The 18,609-nt window shown below is 39.0% G+C and overlaps 1 protein-coding gene across 2 annotated transcripts; it reads right to left on the minus strand.

Annotated features, from left to right (window-relative positions):
- Window positions 1-394: 394 nt before the first annotated feature.
- LOC102310415 (claudin-18) lies at window positions 395-6,164 on the minus strand. 2 transcript variants are annotated; one of them, XM_005919783.2, is made up of 5 exons: window positions 5,687-6,164; window positions 3,363-3,527; window positions 3,150-3,279; window positions 2,945-3,055; window positions 395-2,778 (listed from the first exon to the last, which is right to left on the minus strand). In XM_005919783.2, exons 1-5 carry the CDS (start codon window positions 5,904-5,906, stop codon window positions 2,637-2,639), a joined length of 768 nt encoding a protein of 255 aa, XP_005919845.1. In that variant the 5' UTR covers window positions 5,907-6,164; the 3' UTR covers window positions 395-2,636. The 2 variants fall into 2 exon arrangements, with proteins under 2 accessions (XP_005919845.1, XP_005919844.1); XM_005919782.3 differs by lacking the exon at window positions 5,687-6,164 and adding an exon at window positions 5,114-5,544.
- Between the last annotated feature and the right edge of the window lie 12,445 nt (window positions 6,165-18,609).

Genomic DNA, 18,609 nt, shown 5'->3' on the forward strand with positions numbered 1-18,609 from the left:
GCTTTAGGAAAAGAAAATAGAACATGATTCTGCTGTGCCAAAAATTGTTAAGCAGAAAAGAAGCTTAAAAAGGGTTGTCTCATAGTCTCAATAACTTCCTTTAAAATTAAATTAAAACAATTAATGACTCACTTTAAGAGTGATTAAATGTTATTAAATGTAACTACTACTTAATACTTTCATTAATTTCAATTATCAAGAAATGTGATTTCATGCAAATCACTGAAACTCTCTTTGCTGGATTTAAGGGCATAATCCAGCAGAGTAACAGACAGCTGTGCTGTCGTGGTATGAAAGATCAGTCCTGTTACATCTGAACAGTCAGCAAGGATTATACCAAAGACACAGCATCTATCTGAGGAAGGAGCACAGATTTTATTCAATTACACTGAAACAATGTGGAAGTAATTTTATTTATCATTGGGCGCTGCAGGGCAAGAGATAACATGTAACTGATGACCACTTGTTTTGATAACGCTAATAGGATAAACAACACAATAATCAATATGAGTGTTGTTTCAGATGGTTGGAGCATGACTTGTATGAAAGCAGAAATAAACTGTTTTGGCTTTTGATAAATGTAATTTCATTTTTCTCAAGATTTCTTTCAAGTACACATTTTACAAAGTGCAGAAAATTTAATCATGTTAAAACTTTCAAAGTATAAGAGTGTCAAAACTATGGTGCAGTGTTATGAAAAATCAGCTGTCCCTAAATTAATTACTACATTATATGTACATTTCACAAGCCTCTTCACACTCATTTTCCACTGGTTAGTTTCAAACTGTACAAACCTACTAAATGTCGCTGCACCATTAGAACATAACCAATGTCCTAGAAAGTAAACACTTCAGTATATATGGCTCATAGACTGTATGGTGAGGAGGGAGCTCTGGCTAATAAAGTCCTGTCTGGAAAACAGTAGCAGATCTTGATATTTTATAACACTTGCTGAGTTGTCTATCAGATTCTGACTGAGATTATTTCTTTTTGCAACCAGAAGAGTGGCCCCTTCAAAATACATTTGCATTTGTTTTACTTTTCAGACCCAGAAGCTATATTAGCCTCTGTAAAAACAAAGCCATTGTATTTTTATAGGTTGTAAAATAATCCCTAAAACAGTAGTTTTAGTTGGATAAAAGGCCTTAAGGTTAGTCATGTTAGAGCAGGTATGACTTTGCTGCATGTATGAATGCACATTAAAAAAAAATACATTCATAAAATAAACTTTAATTCCATTTAACCAATAGTACCAACAACAACTTTTGGTCAGTTAGGCAAGAATTAGATGACATTTGCTATTTTTATTTATTTATTATTTGTTTATTTATTAAAGTATCAGGTTAATGTGGCAAACATGTTATCTTTTCCACTCCAGTTCAAAATGGGGATGCATTAGCAAGCTAATGCTAATTTGCTAATGCTAACGTTGACTAAGCTAGCTGGCAACAGCAGCTGCATTTTGAAAAAAATAGTATGATGTTAAGGAAGGGTCCATAAAGAGACTCTGTAAGACTTTGTAAAGAAAAGAAAGGTTCACTTAAAGAGGCTCTCAGATACAATTTAACAGTGGTTCCACTGAGCTGATGTGTGTCTAAATTCCTTGAAAGGCATAGCAAAGGTTTGTCTATTAAGACTTTGACTGGAAAGCCCCAACCTGGAAACAGACCTTCATCCAAGTAAGTAGAAGATACGTTACTGACATAATATCACAAACAAAACTGTTAAAAAAAACTTTGGAGCATTTAAAACAAGAGGTGGGTCATGTGAAAAAGAACGTTTTCGCAAGACTCTGTTCCTGTGAAAAACTAAACTCCACCTCATGATTCAGTAACTTGAATGATTTTCTGTATGAGTCAGTCTCACGTTGTTGTGGAAGAATTTCACAACAACTCATCACCCTTCACACACCGTGCTGACGGATGTATGAACACCTCTGCTTGGAAGAGCCATACTTGTTCAGTGTTTTTCTAATTTAACTGTCATGAACTTTAACATTTACATAATAACTAAAGACTGTGGATTCTGAGATGTAGCTGCTGGAGTTTTCCAACATCTCTGAGCACTGTACAATCTGACCTTGAGGTGAATTTGCAGGGACATTATGTCAACACACGTCCGACAGCTCGAGAGCAGCAAACTGCCAAAACCTCTGCTTTTGTAGAGGCGCTCACACTTGCTGATAATCAGTAAATCAAGTACATTTAATTAGCATATGGATGCTTCTTAGCCTCTTAATTTCTGTGGGAGCAGTAGGTAGTAGTAGTTGTCGTATTGCATCTTAGTGCTTCCCTATTGGGTAGATTTCACAAGAACCTGTGCAAATATCCCTTTGTTTTAATTTTTATTTTTTATCCCTGTCAAACATTACATTTGCACATTCCTCCACTGAGTTTAATATATGCGTTATGTGTTGTGCTACTGAATTTAGTGTCAGAACAGGTAAGAATCACCTTTTATTTAACACAGACACACATACAAAATATACAGCACAGACTTTATAATTGTGATTACATTTGAAAAAGTAACATGAAATTAGGCCTGAAACCGGTCTTCCAAATTAAAGTAGAGAGAAATAAAAAATGAATGCTGAATGTAGAAAAGTTATCACAGAGCCTATTAAAACAGACATGGTTCTACACGTAGTCAAACCTCTGGTTTGTCTGCCTTTCATCCGTACTCTGAGCTTTGTAGGAGTCGTTGTAGACGGGCCGGGATCTGGTGTCAGGCCTGTACATCGTGTTCTGGGAGGCAGCTTTGTAGGCCATCCCATCATACCTGAGGGATAGCGTCACATACATCAAACACTGAAAATATAATCTATGTGCGTACTGTATTTTGCCCTATTTTGCAGTTTTCACATCTCTGCTACTTTATTGTTCGGGAACAGAGAGGTTACTGTCCCTACCAATCTTTTTAAAGATCACAAATAGTTATAAATTACCGGTGTTTCTCTGGTGTCATTGCACGGCAGGCCAGGCACATCAAGATGCCACCGATGAACAAGATAGCGCCACCGATCCAACCCACGAAAAGTGCAGGGCCAAAAGTATACCTGAAAGATTATTAAGGTTAAACATTACCAAAATTAATTCAGCAGGTAATATATATATATATATATATATATGCTAATTTCAGTTTATCTTTACCTTGGCGTCAGAGCTCCCGTTAGTCCACCAACATTGCCTGTACTGCTGAATCCACTGGCAAATGTAGTGAACTGAAAACTTTGTACAATCAAATTAGCAAAGGCTGACACCCCAGCAATCCCACAGACACCTGAAAAAAAATCCGAATTAATGCTGGTATTATCGCAAAACCGTTCTTCTTCGATATCACCTGAGCATTGTTAGTGAAGTAACCTGCAAGGAGAAGCATGATCCCAGCCGACAGAGTCATGGTGGCTTTCAAGTTGTCCTCCATGTTCCCCATTTTCAAGCACTTCAGCGAGAATATGGCGATCAGTAAGCCGATAGCGCCAAGGACAATCCCAACAATCATCAAGGCTCGGACGGCTTGGAGCAGAGCTGAAAATCAAAGTTTTGACATTTAGCATATGTTTAGGATATATCTGTTTGTGAGATTGGTATTACCTTGTAGATACTTTAAGATTTATCAAAAAGAAAATGAAAAAAGAAAAAGAAAATGCTGCCAATTAACTCAATGAGTTTAAATAAATAAAAGATATACAATATTCAAACAACCCAAACCTAAATATATTTCAAATGAGTAGAAAATTGAAATGTATTATAATACATAAGTTCAAATTTTAGGTTTAAATATTTCTGGAGTGTTGCAAGTTAAGCATGCATGTTAAAATATCTTCTTTTTATGGTTAATGTACTGCGCTGTATGTTTTAGAAGGCAACACTGTGCCTTGTACAGCTTCAGTTATTATGTACTAAAGGTAATATATACAAAAATGTGATTATGATTTGACTATGCAACATTATATTAAATGGTTTAAATTAACTTTTACTCAGCATCATTTATATTCATCCAATCATGAGAAGCTCTTTTTAAAAACCACTTGAAGTTTTGACAATTCATTTCGCTAATTATATTTTTGTACTTTTACTTCTGAGTACTTCTTTGATCATGGCCACCATAATACAAATCACACACTAGAAACTAATTATAACCGTAAGGTAGCAGCTTCAATAGTTCAATATATTTTGTCACAGGAAAACGGCAGGTCGGCCATCATTAAAAGTTTCCGCTGAAGATAATATCTGGCATAAAAGAGACAAGAGATATCGTCATTAGAAACTGAACTTGCTTTTATTTTCGTAATTAGTTCGAAACCGTGGTTAAAATGAGTAAAATGTAATACAAAAAGAGATCAAGGTGTTTTACAGCATAATACAATCAACTATTATGCAAGGATTTCTACCTTCTTCTACATATATTATGGAAATATATGAATCCATAGACGTACAAGAATAACTGGGCTGAATTACAAGTTTAGCAGTAGTTCTAAAAAGTCTCTGAAAGGGGGTCAAAATCCCCGGCAATAGTAAATAATATTAGTTTTACTGATGCACATGTGCATCATGAATAGAGGCAGGAAAAGCCCGACACTCACGGCATTCACTTTCAATTAAAATGTTTTAAAAAGGAAGAAAAAAAGCACATTATAGTTATTTTCCAGCACTCATAAATCAAAGCAGCGTGTGGTGAAACACACTGAACTAAATGCCATCTTTCAGCGTCCTCAGATATTGTACCTGTATTATTCTAGATTTAATCCCTTAAGACCTTATATACAATATGCTCTACACTACATTCAGCTGTTAAGTACAGAGTGTGGAAATGTACTTTACATTGTGTGACACTCTGCTAAAGCTTGTGCTTGCTCAGCTAAGCTTTGGATGTCTCATCAAATTTCTATTTGATTCCGGAGAGACACCATCTTTTCTGCAGTCGACTGCATTTTTATTCCATGGCTGGTCGGAAAAGTGGCAGGGGGTGGAAACGGGGGGAAAATCTGCCCTAAAACCTCCCAAATATTCTAAAGTACCTTCCGAGGTCCTTTAGAAAATGTTCTCCTTAATCCGACATGTCGAGAAATATTTGATAAATGTCTTTTTCTCTTGGAGTGTAATTCTCTTACCTGGCAGGCCAAGTATGGTGAAATAAGGCCGACACTGTGTGGTACCATACGTCGTCCCTACACACGACTTCCATAAACCAGAATAGGTATAAAAATTTGTTATTACTGTAAAAGATCGGTCTTGTAAGCTCCACTCGTCCATTGTTGTTGCAGCCGATATTAAAAACAGGCCCAACGCCGACAACATGAATCCTATTAACTGGGTCATTGTGGCAGCCATTTTAGATGTCCCACTCAAACTGAGTTACCACCAGAGTCAGACAGTCATGAAATGGCAGTGTTTGACTGCTGCCTGCTGTTATGTAGGCTTCGACATGGAACAGACCTTATCTGATGTTTACCCAAGACTTACTTCCAGGTTCCGGGAAACTGTGGGGAGCACATTTTCCCCTCCTTTCGAAACAGGGTGTGAAAACACACGGCAAACATGGTTCTTTGTATTGTTCTTCTTTCTGAATTAATATTTAAACCACCTACATGTATTGCATACCCCCCCCCCCCCCCCCCCCCCAAAAAAAAAAGTCAATTTCATTTTTTTGCCATGTGTGTTGGTATTATTGATTTAAAACATACCTGGCAGGCCGAGGATGGTGAAGTATGGTCGACACTCTGTGAAGCCGGAGCTCTGCCTAACACAGGACCTCCACAGGCCCGAGTACGAGTACACGGCTGTCACGACGTTGTCAAAGAGGTCTTGTGTGGCCCACTGGTCCATCCCCGTCGCGGCGATTATTCCCGCTATTCCTATCAAACTCAAAACGAAGCCTAAACCCTGACACAACGTGGCCGCCATGTTGCCGTCTTCTTTCTGCCGCTGGAAACCGTCAAGTGCTCTCAGCTCAGCCTTTCCTCAGCACTGCAGCTGTGTTTGAATATGATATCGTCCAGTATGAAGTCTAAAAGGACTTTACCAGTAACCCCGCGTGTTTGCACTTATGTACAGATTTGGGTGGAGCGTATCAGTATCAGTGTCGATTAATGTTGGTAAGGAGTGTTCGTCGTGTAGAGGGTTGGAAGTCTGTTTGTGAGTTTGTGTAAATGGTCTTTGAAAATCTAAAATGAGGAAATGATGATGGTCTGTTGGTAAATTTGGAGAAGGAGGTCATTCAGCTTCTATACCAGATTTGTTGGGTAGAAATGGTAAACAGACTGGTTCTTATATAGCGCTTTTCTACTCTTTTGGAACACTCAAAGTGCTTTATACAACAATCATCTGAGTGTTCGTTAATCTAAAAAGAAATAAAGTTAGACCACTTCATTTGATTTTAGATTAACAAACACTCAAGGTCATGTTTTAGTCATGCCATGAAATTGATCCTTTTACACTATTTTCTTCTGCTTTAAACACGTCACCACAATAAATGTGTCACAAGAATGACCTACTTCCTGATTCTGAACGAATCTGAACACATAGTGTGCAGACTGGTTTTTTATAACTAAGTCCAATAGGTTCTTTCTACCTGGACTGTTCAGACTTGGTTTGGTCAGATTTGAGTGACAGTAGCTGGAAAATGAGGATCATACGTTGCTGTTTTATAAAAGTAAAGCCAAAGCCAAACAATCCAGAACAATACAAGACAGAACAATTGTGGGGACTTGGCTCAAGAGGGGCGTGCTCACATTTGGACCTTGAAACTGCACAGTCAGGCATTACAAAGCAGACTCTGATTGCAAATGTCAGCACACGCCTCTTGAAAGTTTCAAAAAACAAGCAGTCTTTTAATATTTAATCGTAACGTCATAAGTACTTTCTGCAAAGTTGTTAAGCTAGCCAACATGCTACCATTCAAAACTGACAAGAATCTTTCAGGGACCATTGATCCATCTACTGTTCGCTAAACCCTCAACAGAAATGGTCTCAGTAGAAGGGCGACTGTCAAGAAAACAACCTCAAGAATATTTTAAGGAAGAGGAGAGAAAATGCGAAGAGGCCAAATTCCCCAAGAACTAAATTGAAAACCATAGCAACAGGAAGTGATGAGTAAATGTGAAACTTTTGGATTGAATCATCACTTACACCCCCCCCAAGAATGATGCAGGAAAAGACAAATATTGGAAAAATCCAAATTTACAGTACAAACAATACAAAAGCTGTGTAAACAATTTCATATTGGTGAGATGGGATCCAAAGTATTTAGCTAATGATTACAAAGGTTTCAATGAAGTACGACCCTTTTTTTGTTGTAACATAACATCATCTCAGTTTCTGGTCATATTTTTGTCCGAGATATGTTGTTATAGTCACGACATAACAAGAAACAATAACGAGAATGATATCATTAAGACAATCTTGTAAAGATGAGGACAGTTTTTCTGGTTTAATACGAATCAGATTATTTTTATTCTGTTATGTTATAATTGAATAGATCAGTTTTGAAAAAATTGCAATAAGCTGCCATGTACTTGGACTTGTTTTCTTTCTTTTAAATGACTGACAAAATTAGGTTGTTTCAGAACAGGGCATGCGGGTTTAGGCCATGTCCTGAAGATGGGAAGCCCGGCGTGTCAGTAGCAGCAGGCAGGATACTGTGAGATGTAAATATGCTTCTCCCACTTACTGCCGATTACTTCTGTCTGTCATCCAAGGTAGCACTCAAGCATTTCACTCTGTTGATTCACTCTGAATCTTTCCCCAGGAGAGGTGAACAGAAACAGCGGTCGGAAATAAAGCATTAAAATGTGCTTGCACCCACAACAGTTTTGCTTTTATCAGCTTAGATGATTGCATTAACATGGTACTTTCAAGATTTATTTTGAGCGTTATTCTTCACTAAACTGTATGTTAGACTTGTAAAAATGGTTTCAGTTTAGAAGCACAACATCTGCAGATTAAATATTGTTCTATGCCTCTGCCAGGCTGTTAAACGATACTGGATGACAGCATTGTTGGGGTGGGTGCTGCGTATCGTTGTGGCACCAGCAGCCAGTGAGGCGAAAGTAAATACTGATACGATTGTAGTGAACTGAAACCAATTTGCCTGTGGCTGATATGTCGGGGAGAACATTTGAGACACCGGGACTGAATCGAAACTGGGTTGGGGCCTTGTTCGGAGTAAAAACACAGCCTCTGCCGCTCAGTATTCACACATTTATATATAATTTCCTTACTTTTTCATCTTTTCATTTGACATTAAAACTGCTGTTGCCATGATTTCGTAATTTCAAAATAACCTAAACACAGTTCCAGCCCTTAGTCTCAGTGCAAGCACACAATTAATACACAAACTAAAATAAAGGAAATTAAACCTAATAAAATACAAGAGAAGAACATTGTTAAAAAACATTAAACTACACCGCCTCTCTGGCCTCTTTTCCCACACAAAAATTACTCCTGAAAGTTTTCTGAAAACAAGTCTAATGGCCCACCCAGTGAAATGTACCCTTACATAGGCGGCCAGATTTGATTAACATCCTTTGAAATACCAGCAGCTAGTAACAGGGTGTACTAATGATTTTTGCTGTCTGCTGGGCAAAGCCATTTATCCCCCAGCAGGCCAAACCTTGAGCAAATAACTTCTCTAGCTTTTGCTAGAACCACTGTTTACTTATCACGAGCTGCCCATGAAAATGCACATAAAAAGAGAAGGTACTTCACAGAGATTTGTTCACTGAAGGTGTTTGTTCTGCTGTGAATAAGACTGTAAGAAACAGCTGACATTGCCTCCACATGTCAGTAGGTCTGCAGCCACAAACTCTCACTGTACCACTCAATACTGTCAAAACCTAAACATCTACATTAATGCACAAAATGTTGATATTTTCCTTTGATCCATATATAGCTAAGCAGACAAAAGAGTAATTAAGAAACATGCATTTTCTCACAAAATAAACAGCTGTAAAAATCATCATACCAACAACTTGGAAATAAAATACCGGCTTATTACTATAACATATTTGTGTCCAATACTCCTTTTAGCCGTGTTTGGGTTATAGCAACTTGGGAAAATGTCTGAGGGGTTTAATGGCCAGCTACAAACTTCTTCTGGATTGAAACAGGGATGGAAACCTTTCAAATGTCGGAGTCGAAGCTAACTAGACTTGTTTTATAGCTTCATGAAGATGTTTCATCTCTCATCTAAGAGGCTTCTTCACCTCTAAGAGCCGAAGTGAAGGAACAGGTATTTAACACCTATGCATTTCAACCTTGGAGGTAGTCCTGAGACATGTCACATGATGACCTAGGCTGTCCTCCTGTGAGTTATTAAAGTCGCATGGGTCAAGGTGTGAGTGGGGGTTGAATTGCCAGGGAAGGGATCTCAAGACTAAGTTATAGCTGGTCTCAAAGGCCACCACCTCTGTTCATTGATGGTGAACCATCACTACCTCACTGGGAGATAAACTCTTGGTGCTCCCCATCACCTTTTAGAACCGATAAAGCCTCCCGGATGAGAGTGACACATCTTCATGAACCTGCCTTGGACTCAAGTATTCAGTATTGAGAACTTACACAGACACAGTTGAGAAGGTAGATTAAGAAAACCCACATGTGTCAAAATCTTTTTCAGTAAATCTAGGAACGAGTTGTACTTGAATACCTACTTTAGCACAATGTAGCTAAAGTAGCTCACGTTTACCCATATCTGGACCAATGTTTTTACTCAGCTAGTGCAAATTTGGTCTGAGGTGGTGGGTTGATAGTGTTTCCAGAGTGTGAAGGGCAACAGCTGCACTCCTTATTAGACAGTCCTGGCTCCTATGAGAAATGATGGTGAAGACAGCAAGCTGCAACTCTCCTGGGAAGAGTCCTCCCTGGAGAAAGTAAACGTCTCTCCGTCTAGCTGCAGTTGCTGTTAGCATTGCAAATCCTTGTTTGGAAAGACATGTTCGTGATTCTGTGAATACAAGAGGTTTTCTTGTGGTGCATAAAAGTCGCAAAAGATCATCGGAACTCATACTCTGTTGACTGTGAATGTTTTTCACTGGTTTTTGCCTGGATTCAAATATTTAGTTGAGGAGTTTCAAAACTTGTATAATGACTCTTTGTTGATGCAGTGAATATATCTCATGTAGGAGGGGATACAGCACAATCTGCTGCTGTCATTTTCTATAACTTTTTTTTTAAAGGAAAAAAAAGAGAGAGAAAGTTTGGAGACAAACCTTGAAAGAAAATTTCCACACCAACTTCTATTTTGAACTCCAGTCAAGAGCTCCATTATCACTCAGGCTACAATAAGAAAACACTAGAAAGAGATGTGCTGAAATGATGAAAGGCTGTCTCAGAAAATGGTAGAAAAATGGCCCATTTACTGTCCTCCACCTTTTGGGAGTCTAAATGGATTTTTATTCAGCAATCAGTGCACTGCCTCCTGACGAACACTAGAGGGCAGAGTGAGTGCAGAGAACAGAGGCTGCGATCACAGCAGGGAGCTAACTTGCAGGGAGTGTGATAAGGAGGGCTTTCACGTTACAGGGCCTGGAGTGCTGTTTCTCTGAGGGCATCGGGAACTTCAACAAAATATGAGCAGGTCAGAAGGAGGACAATCAGCATTTCGGTGCATTTTCCCTCCTGTGAATAAGGCGGCGCATGAGCGAAATCAGTATGAATTAACAGTGTTGGTTAAAAAAAGAAAAAAGCAGCTTTAACAGGAGCCAGAAGGCAGTGTGAGTGGTCTAGCTGTGGTAAATGAGTAACACTCACCCACTTCAAACATCCTAACAATGAACGCTACCTGGGCAGCCAGGGAAATGAGCACAGCCCCCACAAATCTGCTACATTTGAAGAATGATAGAAAACTTCAAAAATCCCTGAGCAATTAACCAATCACAGTCCAGCAGGACAGTGTGACAGAGTGCACACATCATTGGTCGACAGGCTCACATCCGTTATGCTTTCAGTGGGGCGAGATCTAAATTAGAGAGCCAATTAACTCTGCTAATAGCCCTCTCCTATTTAATCTGGAAGACAATGGAGATTGAAGAAGAAGCTTTTACAATATCCTCTTTCTGCCACGATTCTGAGGGCCTGCGTTTGCCTCCTTGTTTTCACTTCAATTAGCCCAGTGCTTTCTATGATTAAGTACCTATAATTATTTTTCAATTAAGGCTTTGATCTGGTGTGTACTGTATACAGCTCCTTAGCGTGCTTGGAAGAATGAGGATGAAACAGTAAATTTGTTCTCTTCTGTGTTGTGTTGATGAGGGTGCAAGTGAGATTAAGCTGCTGAGAGCGAGTGCAGCCCCAGAACTCGATCAAGATTCTCACCAGCGTTAAACTTTCTTTGGTTCTTGTTCTTTGTTGGCATTTACGGAAGTAATGTAGCGTTTATTTATTTTTCCATGCTGGAAAAAGTGGAAATGGGGGGAAAAATCAAATTCCCACAACACCATTATTGAAAAAAAAATACGATTTATAAGCTGTTGGTGGAGAATATTCTCTCAAAAAGGAGTAGAAGCAAACAAAAACAAAAACAAAAACAGAATACAGCCAACCAGATAGCTCCAGAAATAAGCTTGAAATTATTCAAAGTAAAACTATTGCAAGTTTTTTTATTTGTTCCACAGAAACATTTGAGACCTGTGAATATGTGTAGGTTGTAGCAGCTCCCATGCATAGACTTACCTGAGTACCAACTTGTGTTAATTTGATTACTACTATCAATAATTCCAATTTTATAAAAACTTCATGGCTCAACCATTATCCATGTTTGACAGTTCAAATTTTTAGGGCATATGCAAAACAAAATAGCTCATTTAAAGGGAGCTATCTGCTTATCAAATACAGCAAAATCCAAAAGGTCAGAGGTCAGGTTAAAGGTGACAGTGCCACAGAAAGGAAAGCCGATCTATAACCACAAGATAAAGTAACTTCCCTTACTTTATCTTGTGGTTCTAAAATCATTTCAGCATATTTCTTTGAAATTTTCATTATAAAATATGATTCATACTTTTTATTAATGATTAAGTACTAGTAAATGAGTCAGGTATCAGATTAAATAAGAAATCATGACAAAACTCTAGCCTTTATGCGAGTGGCAGATAGGTACAAAACCATTATAATAAGAAGCAGTTTTATGGTTAAAGGATGTGTATAACATGGTAACTGGTAGGTAATAAAAACAAATAGGTTATTATTACAGTCATTTTATGCACTTCCTTGGATGCACGTTCTGTAACAAGCTATTTTTCAGGTAAAATTTTAACCTGTAAAGTAGCTAACCACCGTATAATATTTCCTTCTGAAATCTGGAGACTTTAAGTATGAAGTTGTATGAATGTTTTTAAACTAAAGCACTGTCTGTCTTAGTTTCCTGAAAGACCACAGTGTGCTCTTTGGTGTTGCATTATAGGCAGAGGTAAAGATCAATAAAGATGTCAGCAAAACAAAAAAAAAACAAGAAGAAGTGCTTGATCCGCTCATGCACAACACGGCGCTTAATAACACTTATTATAATTCCTCTGTTTACCTTATAGCTACCTGACCCAGGAGGTTGATCAAAAGCGGCGTGATGTGCAGGGTAAAATGACAGTCTGGGTTAATTATCTGTAAAGCCGCTGGGATTAGAGGCATTCGCAGTAAAATGCAACCCTCGGGGTGGTGAAAAGGTAAAACGCGTTTTCTGAAGGGAAAGCCCAGGATCTACTCTTAAACACACTCGCCCAAACAGAGAAGCTGTGTTAGAATGACTGGATTTTATCTCAGCATAAACCAAAGATAGCACCATGCATTCATTGTGTGATATTGTATTTATTTATTTATTGCAAAAGTAATTAAAGCATCCTTAAAAATATTTTGTTTCATTGCAATGCTGCCCTGCAAGAGGGTCATGCAGTGCATACCAAAACTCACCAGCATCTGTTATTATAGTAAGTAGAGTTTATTGATGGAGATGATGATCCAACATATTAGTAATTGTTACTAATTAGTTAAAATTTGCAGTAGCCAGTCACTGAAGAATTCAAGATGTGCACATTCGTTTTCTATATAAGTAACACAAGGCTTAGTTATATACGCACAGAATAAAACCAGTGCAGCTGGTGACATCATCACTAAATGTCTCCTTATTTCACATCATTTAAAATGCAAGCGCCTCTTCAGATGAAAAAATCAAAGTTTACATGTTGTTTAACAGTTCCTTAAACACAATCCTCCCCTAAAAGTACACAGGAATCTCATAAGTAATAATTTAAGATCTTAAGACGTGTCTGAGGGAAGAGTTAATACACGGACAAGGCGGCATGCACGCTGCCAGTGCAGCCAGTCAGAATAAAATGCAAATGAGGGAAAATCTTACATGGATTTAACAAGAGCAAGAACAGTTTTTCCCAACCAAAATCCATCGCTTACACAACATTTCAAGTTATTGATACATAACTGAGGGAGACCCTGAGTTCATAGCTGCGAAGCTCTGAGCACTCCAACTCAGCTCTCTGCTTCTTTGAATGTTGCTTCATCTTAAGAACGTTTACATTACCTGACTGAGGATGCTAAGGGTTAAAGGTGTCATCGTTAACTTCAGCTTGAATTGATCTGTTTTTCTTTTCTTGCTGGTTTTGTTTTCTCCTCCGAGCAGGTAGTTGATGTAGATTTGAACTAAATTTAAGCTTTTGCTAAAGTGCCTGAAGTTTTATTCTTGAATCCTTGGGAGCAGAGATCCATTCATCTATACGGAAATCATTTCCTAATAGATTTAAAGAGAAAGAAAAACTTTGACTAAAATTCTAGCAGTAAGAAAACACTCAACACAAGCAAGATCGAAACCCCCCTGGCTACCTGAGTATCTAGACCCAAACTGGTGCCATATGATAAAATGTGAACAGTTAGCTATCTAACTATCAGTTCTGTTATTCGTCTTATTTACTACTTATGCAAATTGCAACTTATAGTGCAAAATTATCTGCATTACATGTATTTAAGAAAATGCATTTCCACTTTATTTAACCAGCCTCAAAGCTTTAACCCCTCTTTGTCCTCAAGTCTGTCCTCTGCTCATTGTTTGTAGGGCGTAATGGCTTCCAGCACACAACAGTTTATTCAAAAATGATTTACACCACAAAAATGTACCAAAAAACAAGAACATCACTGACATTTATGAGCACGTCAACCTCTTATTCTTACATTCAGGCCTAGTTCCCGTGTTTCAAACTTTTCTTCTTCCCAACTGAGGGTGAGAAACTGAAATCCGCTGAGAGATGAGTAATTAACTCCTTTACTGTAATTAAAACACTAAAGTCTCTAAAGGGTGTCAGGCTCCTAATGAGATGTGACATTTTAGAGTCTCTGCGTACCCAAAACTGTACTGTCACCATGCACTACGTAAGGGAGAGGAAGTGTTCGCAGCTGGGCAAGGAGAGAGAAAAAAAAAGAAAAAAATAAATAAAAGAAGAGTGGAAGTAAGAGGAAGATGGGACGCTTTCATTACCCTAGAAGGGTAGAGAGAGGAGGAAATAATGAAATATCAGGCCTTTGTGAAAAATAGAAAAATAAAAATGGGAGGTGCAGGTAGCGAGGAGGAGGGGGAGAAAGGAGGGGAGGTAGGAATTGTGTCTGAAACATTTTGTATGACCTCCTCCCTCGCCCATCCATCAGGCAGGCTGGCTCATTATTCTAACTAGCCAGTTCTTTTCTTCTGTTGCGGGACGCCATCAGCTGCAATCTGCATGCCAATTATCGGCCAGACCCCCTGATACCCCTGCATGGAAAATGATCTGTCAAGGAAAAAAAAAAAGAAAGAAAGGAAACGAAAAAGCGAGAAGGCTCGTGCACTGTAGCCCCAATCTCTCTCCACCCGCCCACCCCCATCTCCCTCCTTTTACACTCCATTCCACTCGCTCTGCTTTCCTGTACAGCAGTGACAGGGCTTCCTAGAAAATTAATCTATGGAAAGAGAAGAAAAAAATTATAAATGTAGCTATTCTCCCACTCCGGCCGCTCAGTTCTCTGGGCTCCGGAGGGCAGGGGAAGTGGAGTTTGTGATAATTGCCAGGGAGAGGGGGGCGATAACAAAGGGACACTCTTCCCCTGAATGTTACACTAAGGGCAAGAGGAGCGGTCATGAAGCAACCATCATGATTTTTACGCTCCCAGGTATGCACTCTTCTTTTCCCCTTTCATTCCCTTCTATTTCATCATCAAATTACAGATGAGATGAGCAGCCATTCCTGATCACTCTCTTGATCTCTTTACTGTGCCGAATAGACAGAACCAAGAATAAAAAAAATCGGATGTCAATGGGCCGTGTTGTAATCGCTAAAACTTCATGAACTCTGCCCCCACCAACAAACAAAGCCTGAATGTGTATAAAGAGAACAACTGACCATTTTGTCGAACCCAGCCTCCCCTTAGGTCCTGTTTCTGCACCTGTCACCTTCATATTCTTGCACAGAACCATTTACATTCATAGCAGTGCAAAAGACTTTATAAGATCTGTGGTTTCTCTCATATTTAATGTCTGCCTCGTTTTCAGTTGTTTGCTTTCTTATAAATGCTAAAGGTAAATATCTGATTTAAAAGATAGTCAGTTTAATAATTTTGGAGAACACCTGGCAGGTGCATTTAGGATTTTTTTTTATCAACATTTCCACCTAATTAATTTTAAACAAATAAGTTCTTAGATGCTTGATAAAAGATAAACTGAGAAATTCAAATACAGATTTATTTCTGTTTGTTGGACCTGCTGAAGCAAAAACAGGATAGTGTTACACTGAACAAGGCAAATGCCTTTAAAGAACAGTTTAAAGAATGTGGCAACAATGCTGTTAAACACTGTTTAAATCGTTCTATACAATTTTGATCTATCATTTTATATTGTAGGTTAAACTCAAACTCAGCCAGTATTGATCTGTTACAGTGCCACCGCAGAGATGCGTACATCTGAGGAGAACAGAGCATCACCTTACTGCATGTCAGAAAGAACCAAGGTCCAAAGTACCTGGAGGTTTTATTGTCATTCCAGCCATGTGCAATGGTACACGTTCCTCCTAGACCACGGTGCTACATGACATATAACACACAATCAACACAGAACTTCATAAAGTGCAATGTGCAAAAATTGCAAAAAAACAAAGACAGTGCAAAACCAGACAGGACAGAACAATACAGACACAAGAGACAGTGCAGAAGCAACAGTGCAATCGAAATGTGCAAAAGACTGAGTATCGTGCAAAAAAAGTCACTTGGAGTATGAAGGTGTGTGTGTGTGTGTGTGTGTGTGTGTGTGTGTGTGTGTGTGTGTGTGTGTGTTTGTGGTGTGTGTGTGTGTGTGTGATTCTGTGGAGAGATTTGAATAAACTAGCAACGGCATTTTGACGCCTTGGTGCACCTAGAGGCAGCAAGACCATGTGCAGTAATCAGTTCATAGAACATTGCATCTAGCTAACACACATCTTCTGCATTTAAGTATTTGTACATGTAACTCGTTTACTGGTATAGTCAGGGCAGTCCAGGTTACCTAACCTAGTTCTTCACTCTTCAAACCTTTGCTAGCAGTAGCTGTGAAGTTTGTTTTAAATGTGACAGGCTGAAAGAAAACGCCCCAGAACGACATTTTCTTTCATTTAGTTTGCTTAGTGAGTGACCATCCTGTGACTGATATGGTCAAGAAAGAAAATGATAAATTTGCTTAATGTCCAACAAAATCATGTAAGTTTATAGATGATTTATAAATGCTGTGATTTTGGTTGCTACTTGTAGCTAAAGATTTGTATGAACAGCAAACCAAGAGAGGCAGTTTCATGACGAGACCTGATAATGAGTTTAATTACTGAGTCAATGAGAGCAATTTACAAGCAGTGTGAAATGTACATTCATTATAATGTTATGATGCTCTTGGCTACAGACTTGTAATCTGTTTTTTGAGTGTTTTGAATATTTTATATTTGATTACTTGTATTTGTTTAGTCTCGGCTCTCGATTGTCTTCTGGTGTCTTGTCGTCATGTCTTTGTCTTTGTTGCGTGATTCCCTGCTTGGTCACTACCTGTTTTGTTGGCCTTCTGTCTCTTTTGCCCATCATAGATGGCAAAACACATGTAGAAATCTCATTCACCCTCTTCATTCACCTATGCAGTGAGTTCTATGTAGAAGACTAACTGCTGAGGTCATCAGAAAGATGCTCAGACAAATCATGACAGATCGACTTACATCAAATTCTTGTGACGATGCTTTGACGCAATACGCTGCAATACCAAGCCTGCTCTTCATGAGGCATGTGCACTACATTTGTATAGCAATACTCACAATAAATCCAATAAGGGCTACACAATTTTAGACACAACAGCAGTCCACATGAGCGAATTATTCAGTCTGTGGTCAATTTGATTTACTTTATGACTGTATTTGTATTGTCTTCTCATTGAAGCTATTTGTTTGCGAGACGATTAAGCAAATCATGACTTCTGAATGGATGAAGCGATCAAACAACAGGACGCAATCATGACAACACAAAGTTTACCGTCTTGTCTTAAAGCAAATCCCCGTTGTCCCTTCCTTAAGAGATGAGGCAATGAATATATGAGAATGACAGCGGAAGAAAAACACACATACACACACACAAAGCCAACCTGATCCTGATTTCTAGCACTGAAGCCAAGAGAGGAACAGCCACTCGGCAGAAGCAGCGGAGAATTGGGTTTGCTCTGTCTGCCTTTGTGGTGCATGTGTGTGAGCTTTGATTAAAGACAGAAGATTCTTTAAGCACATTAGGGCCATTTTGTCCAATTGTTTCACGCCCTCTTCCATATCCACCCGCACAAAAGATACAGACTGCAACACAAAGCGATGCTCACCCTCTTTACTGTGCTCTATCACACTGAGCAGGCCCAGCGCAGGCAAGGACCAGAGGAATTATGCTCTTGTACTTACTAGTAGCAGCAGAAGCCTCAGTGTAATGTCTTATCGCTTTAAGGGCAGATGAAGTATTGACACACAACGCCAAAAGAAACCAAAGGTACCACGTAGCCTCATGTTACGAGCCAAAAGTTCTATATTCTCAACTAACAGGTCTAATCAGACATTTACATCTGATTAGAAATTCTCACAAGGAAAACTGTAATATATTGTTAATACACTTGGTTGCACCAGCACTGATAGGGTCAGGTATCCTATAGCCTGCAGTGCACTTGTATAAAAAATGTGCAGCGTTAAACCCACAGCATGTGCATTTCATTTGCAATCATTCCCTAAATTCAAAGTCTCGGGGTCTGACGTGGAAACGCAGCGAACAAAACTACATTTCAATATTCACAGAGAAGAGGAAAAATGACTCTGTTAGCATACTCAGTAAGAGAGCTGAACCCCGGCCGGCCAGCCACCATACCCTAGAGTAATAATTAAGAATCCTGTCGCCGAGTTGTCAGTAGTCAATTACACCTCCTGTTCACTCGGGCGCACAATCTGACTGCAAGCAAAACGAAGACACTGGAGCTGTCATCAGAGATGGAGAAAGAAGGAAAATGACTGAAATGAAGATTACTGTGGAGTGGGGATTTTGAGCAGGGTTTAACAGCCTCTGTCAGGAGGTGAGTGCTGAATGCGAGTGACCAAACGCCCTCCCAAACATG

Source organism: Haplochromis burtoni, unplaced genomic scaffold (assembly GCF_018398535.1).
Source record: "Haplochromis burtoni strain Fernald_Lab_line unplaced genomic scaffold, NCSU_Asbu1 Contig_13, whole genome shotgun sequence".
NCBI lineage: Eukaryota > Metazoa > Chordata > Actinopteri > Cichliformes > Cichlidae > Haplochromis > Haplochromis burtoni.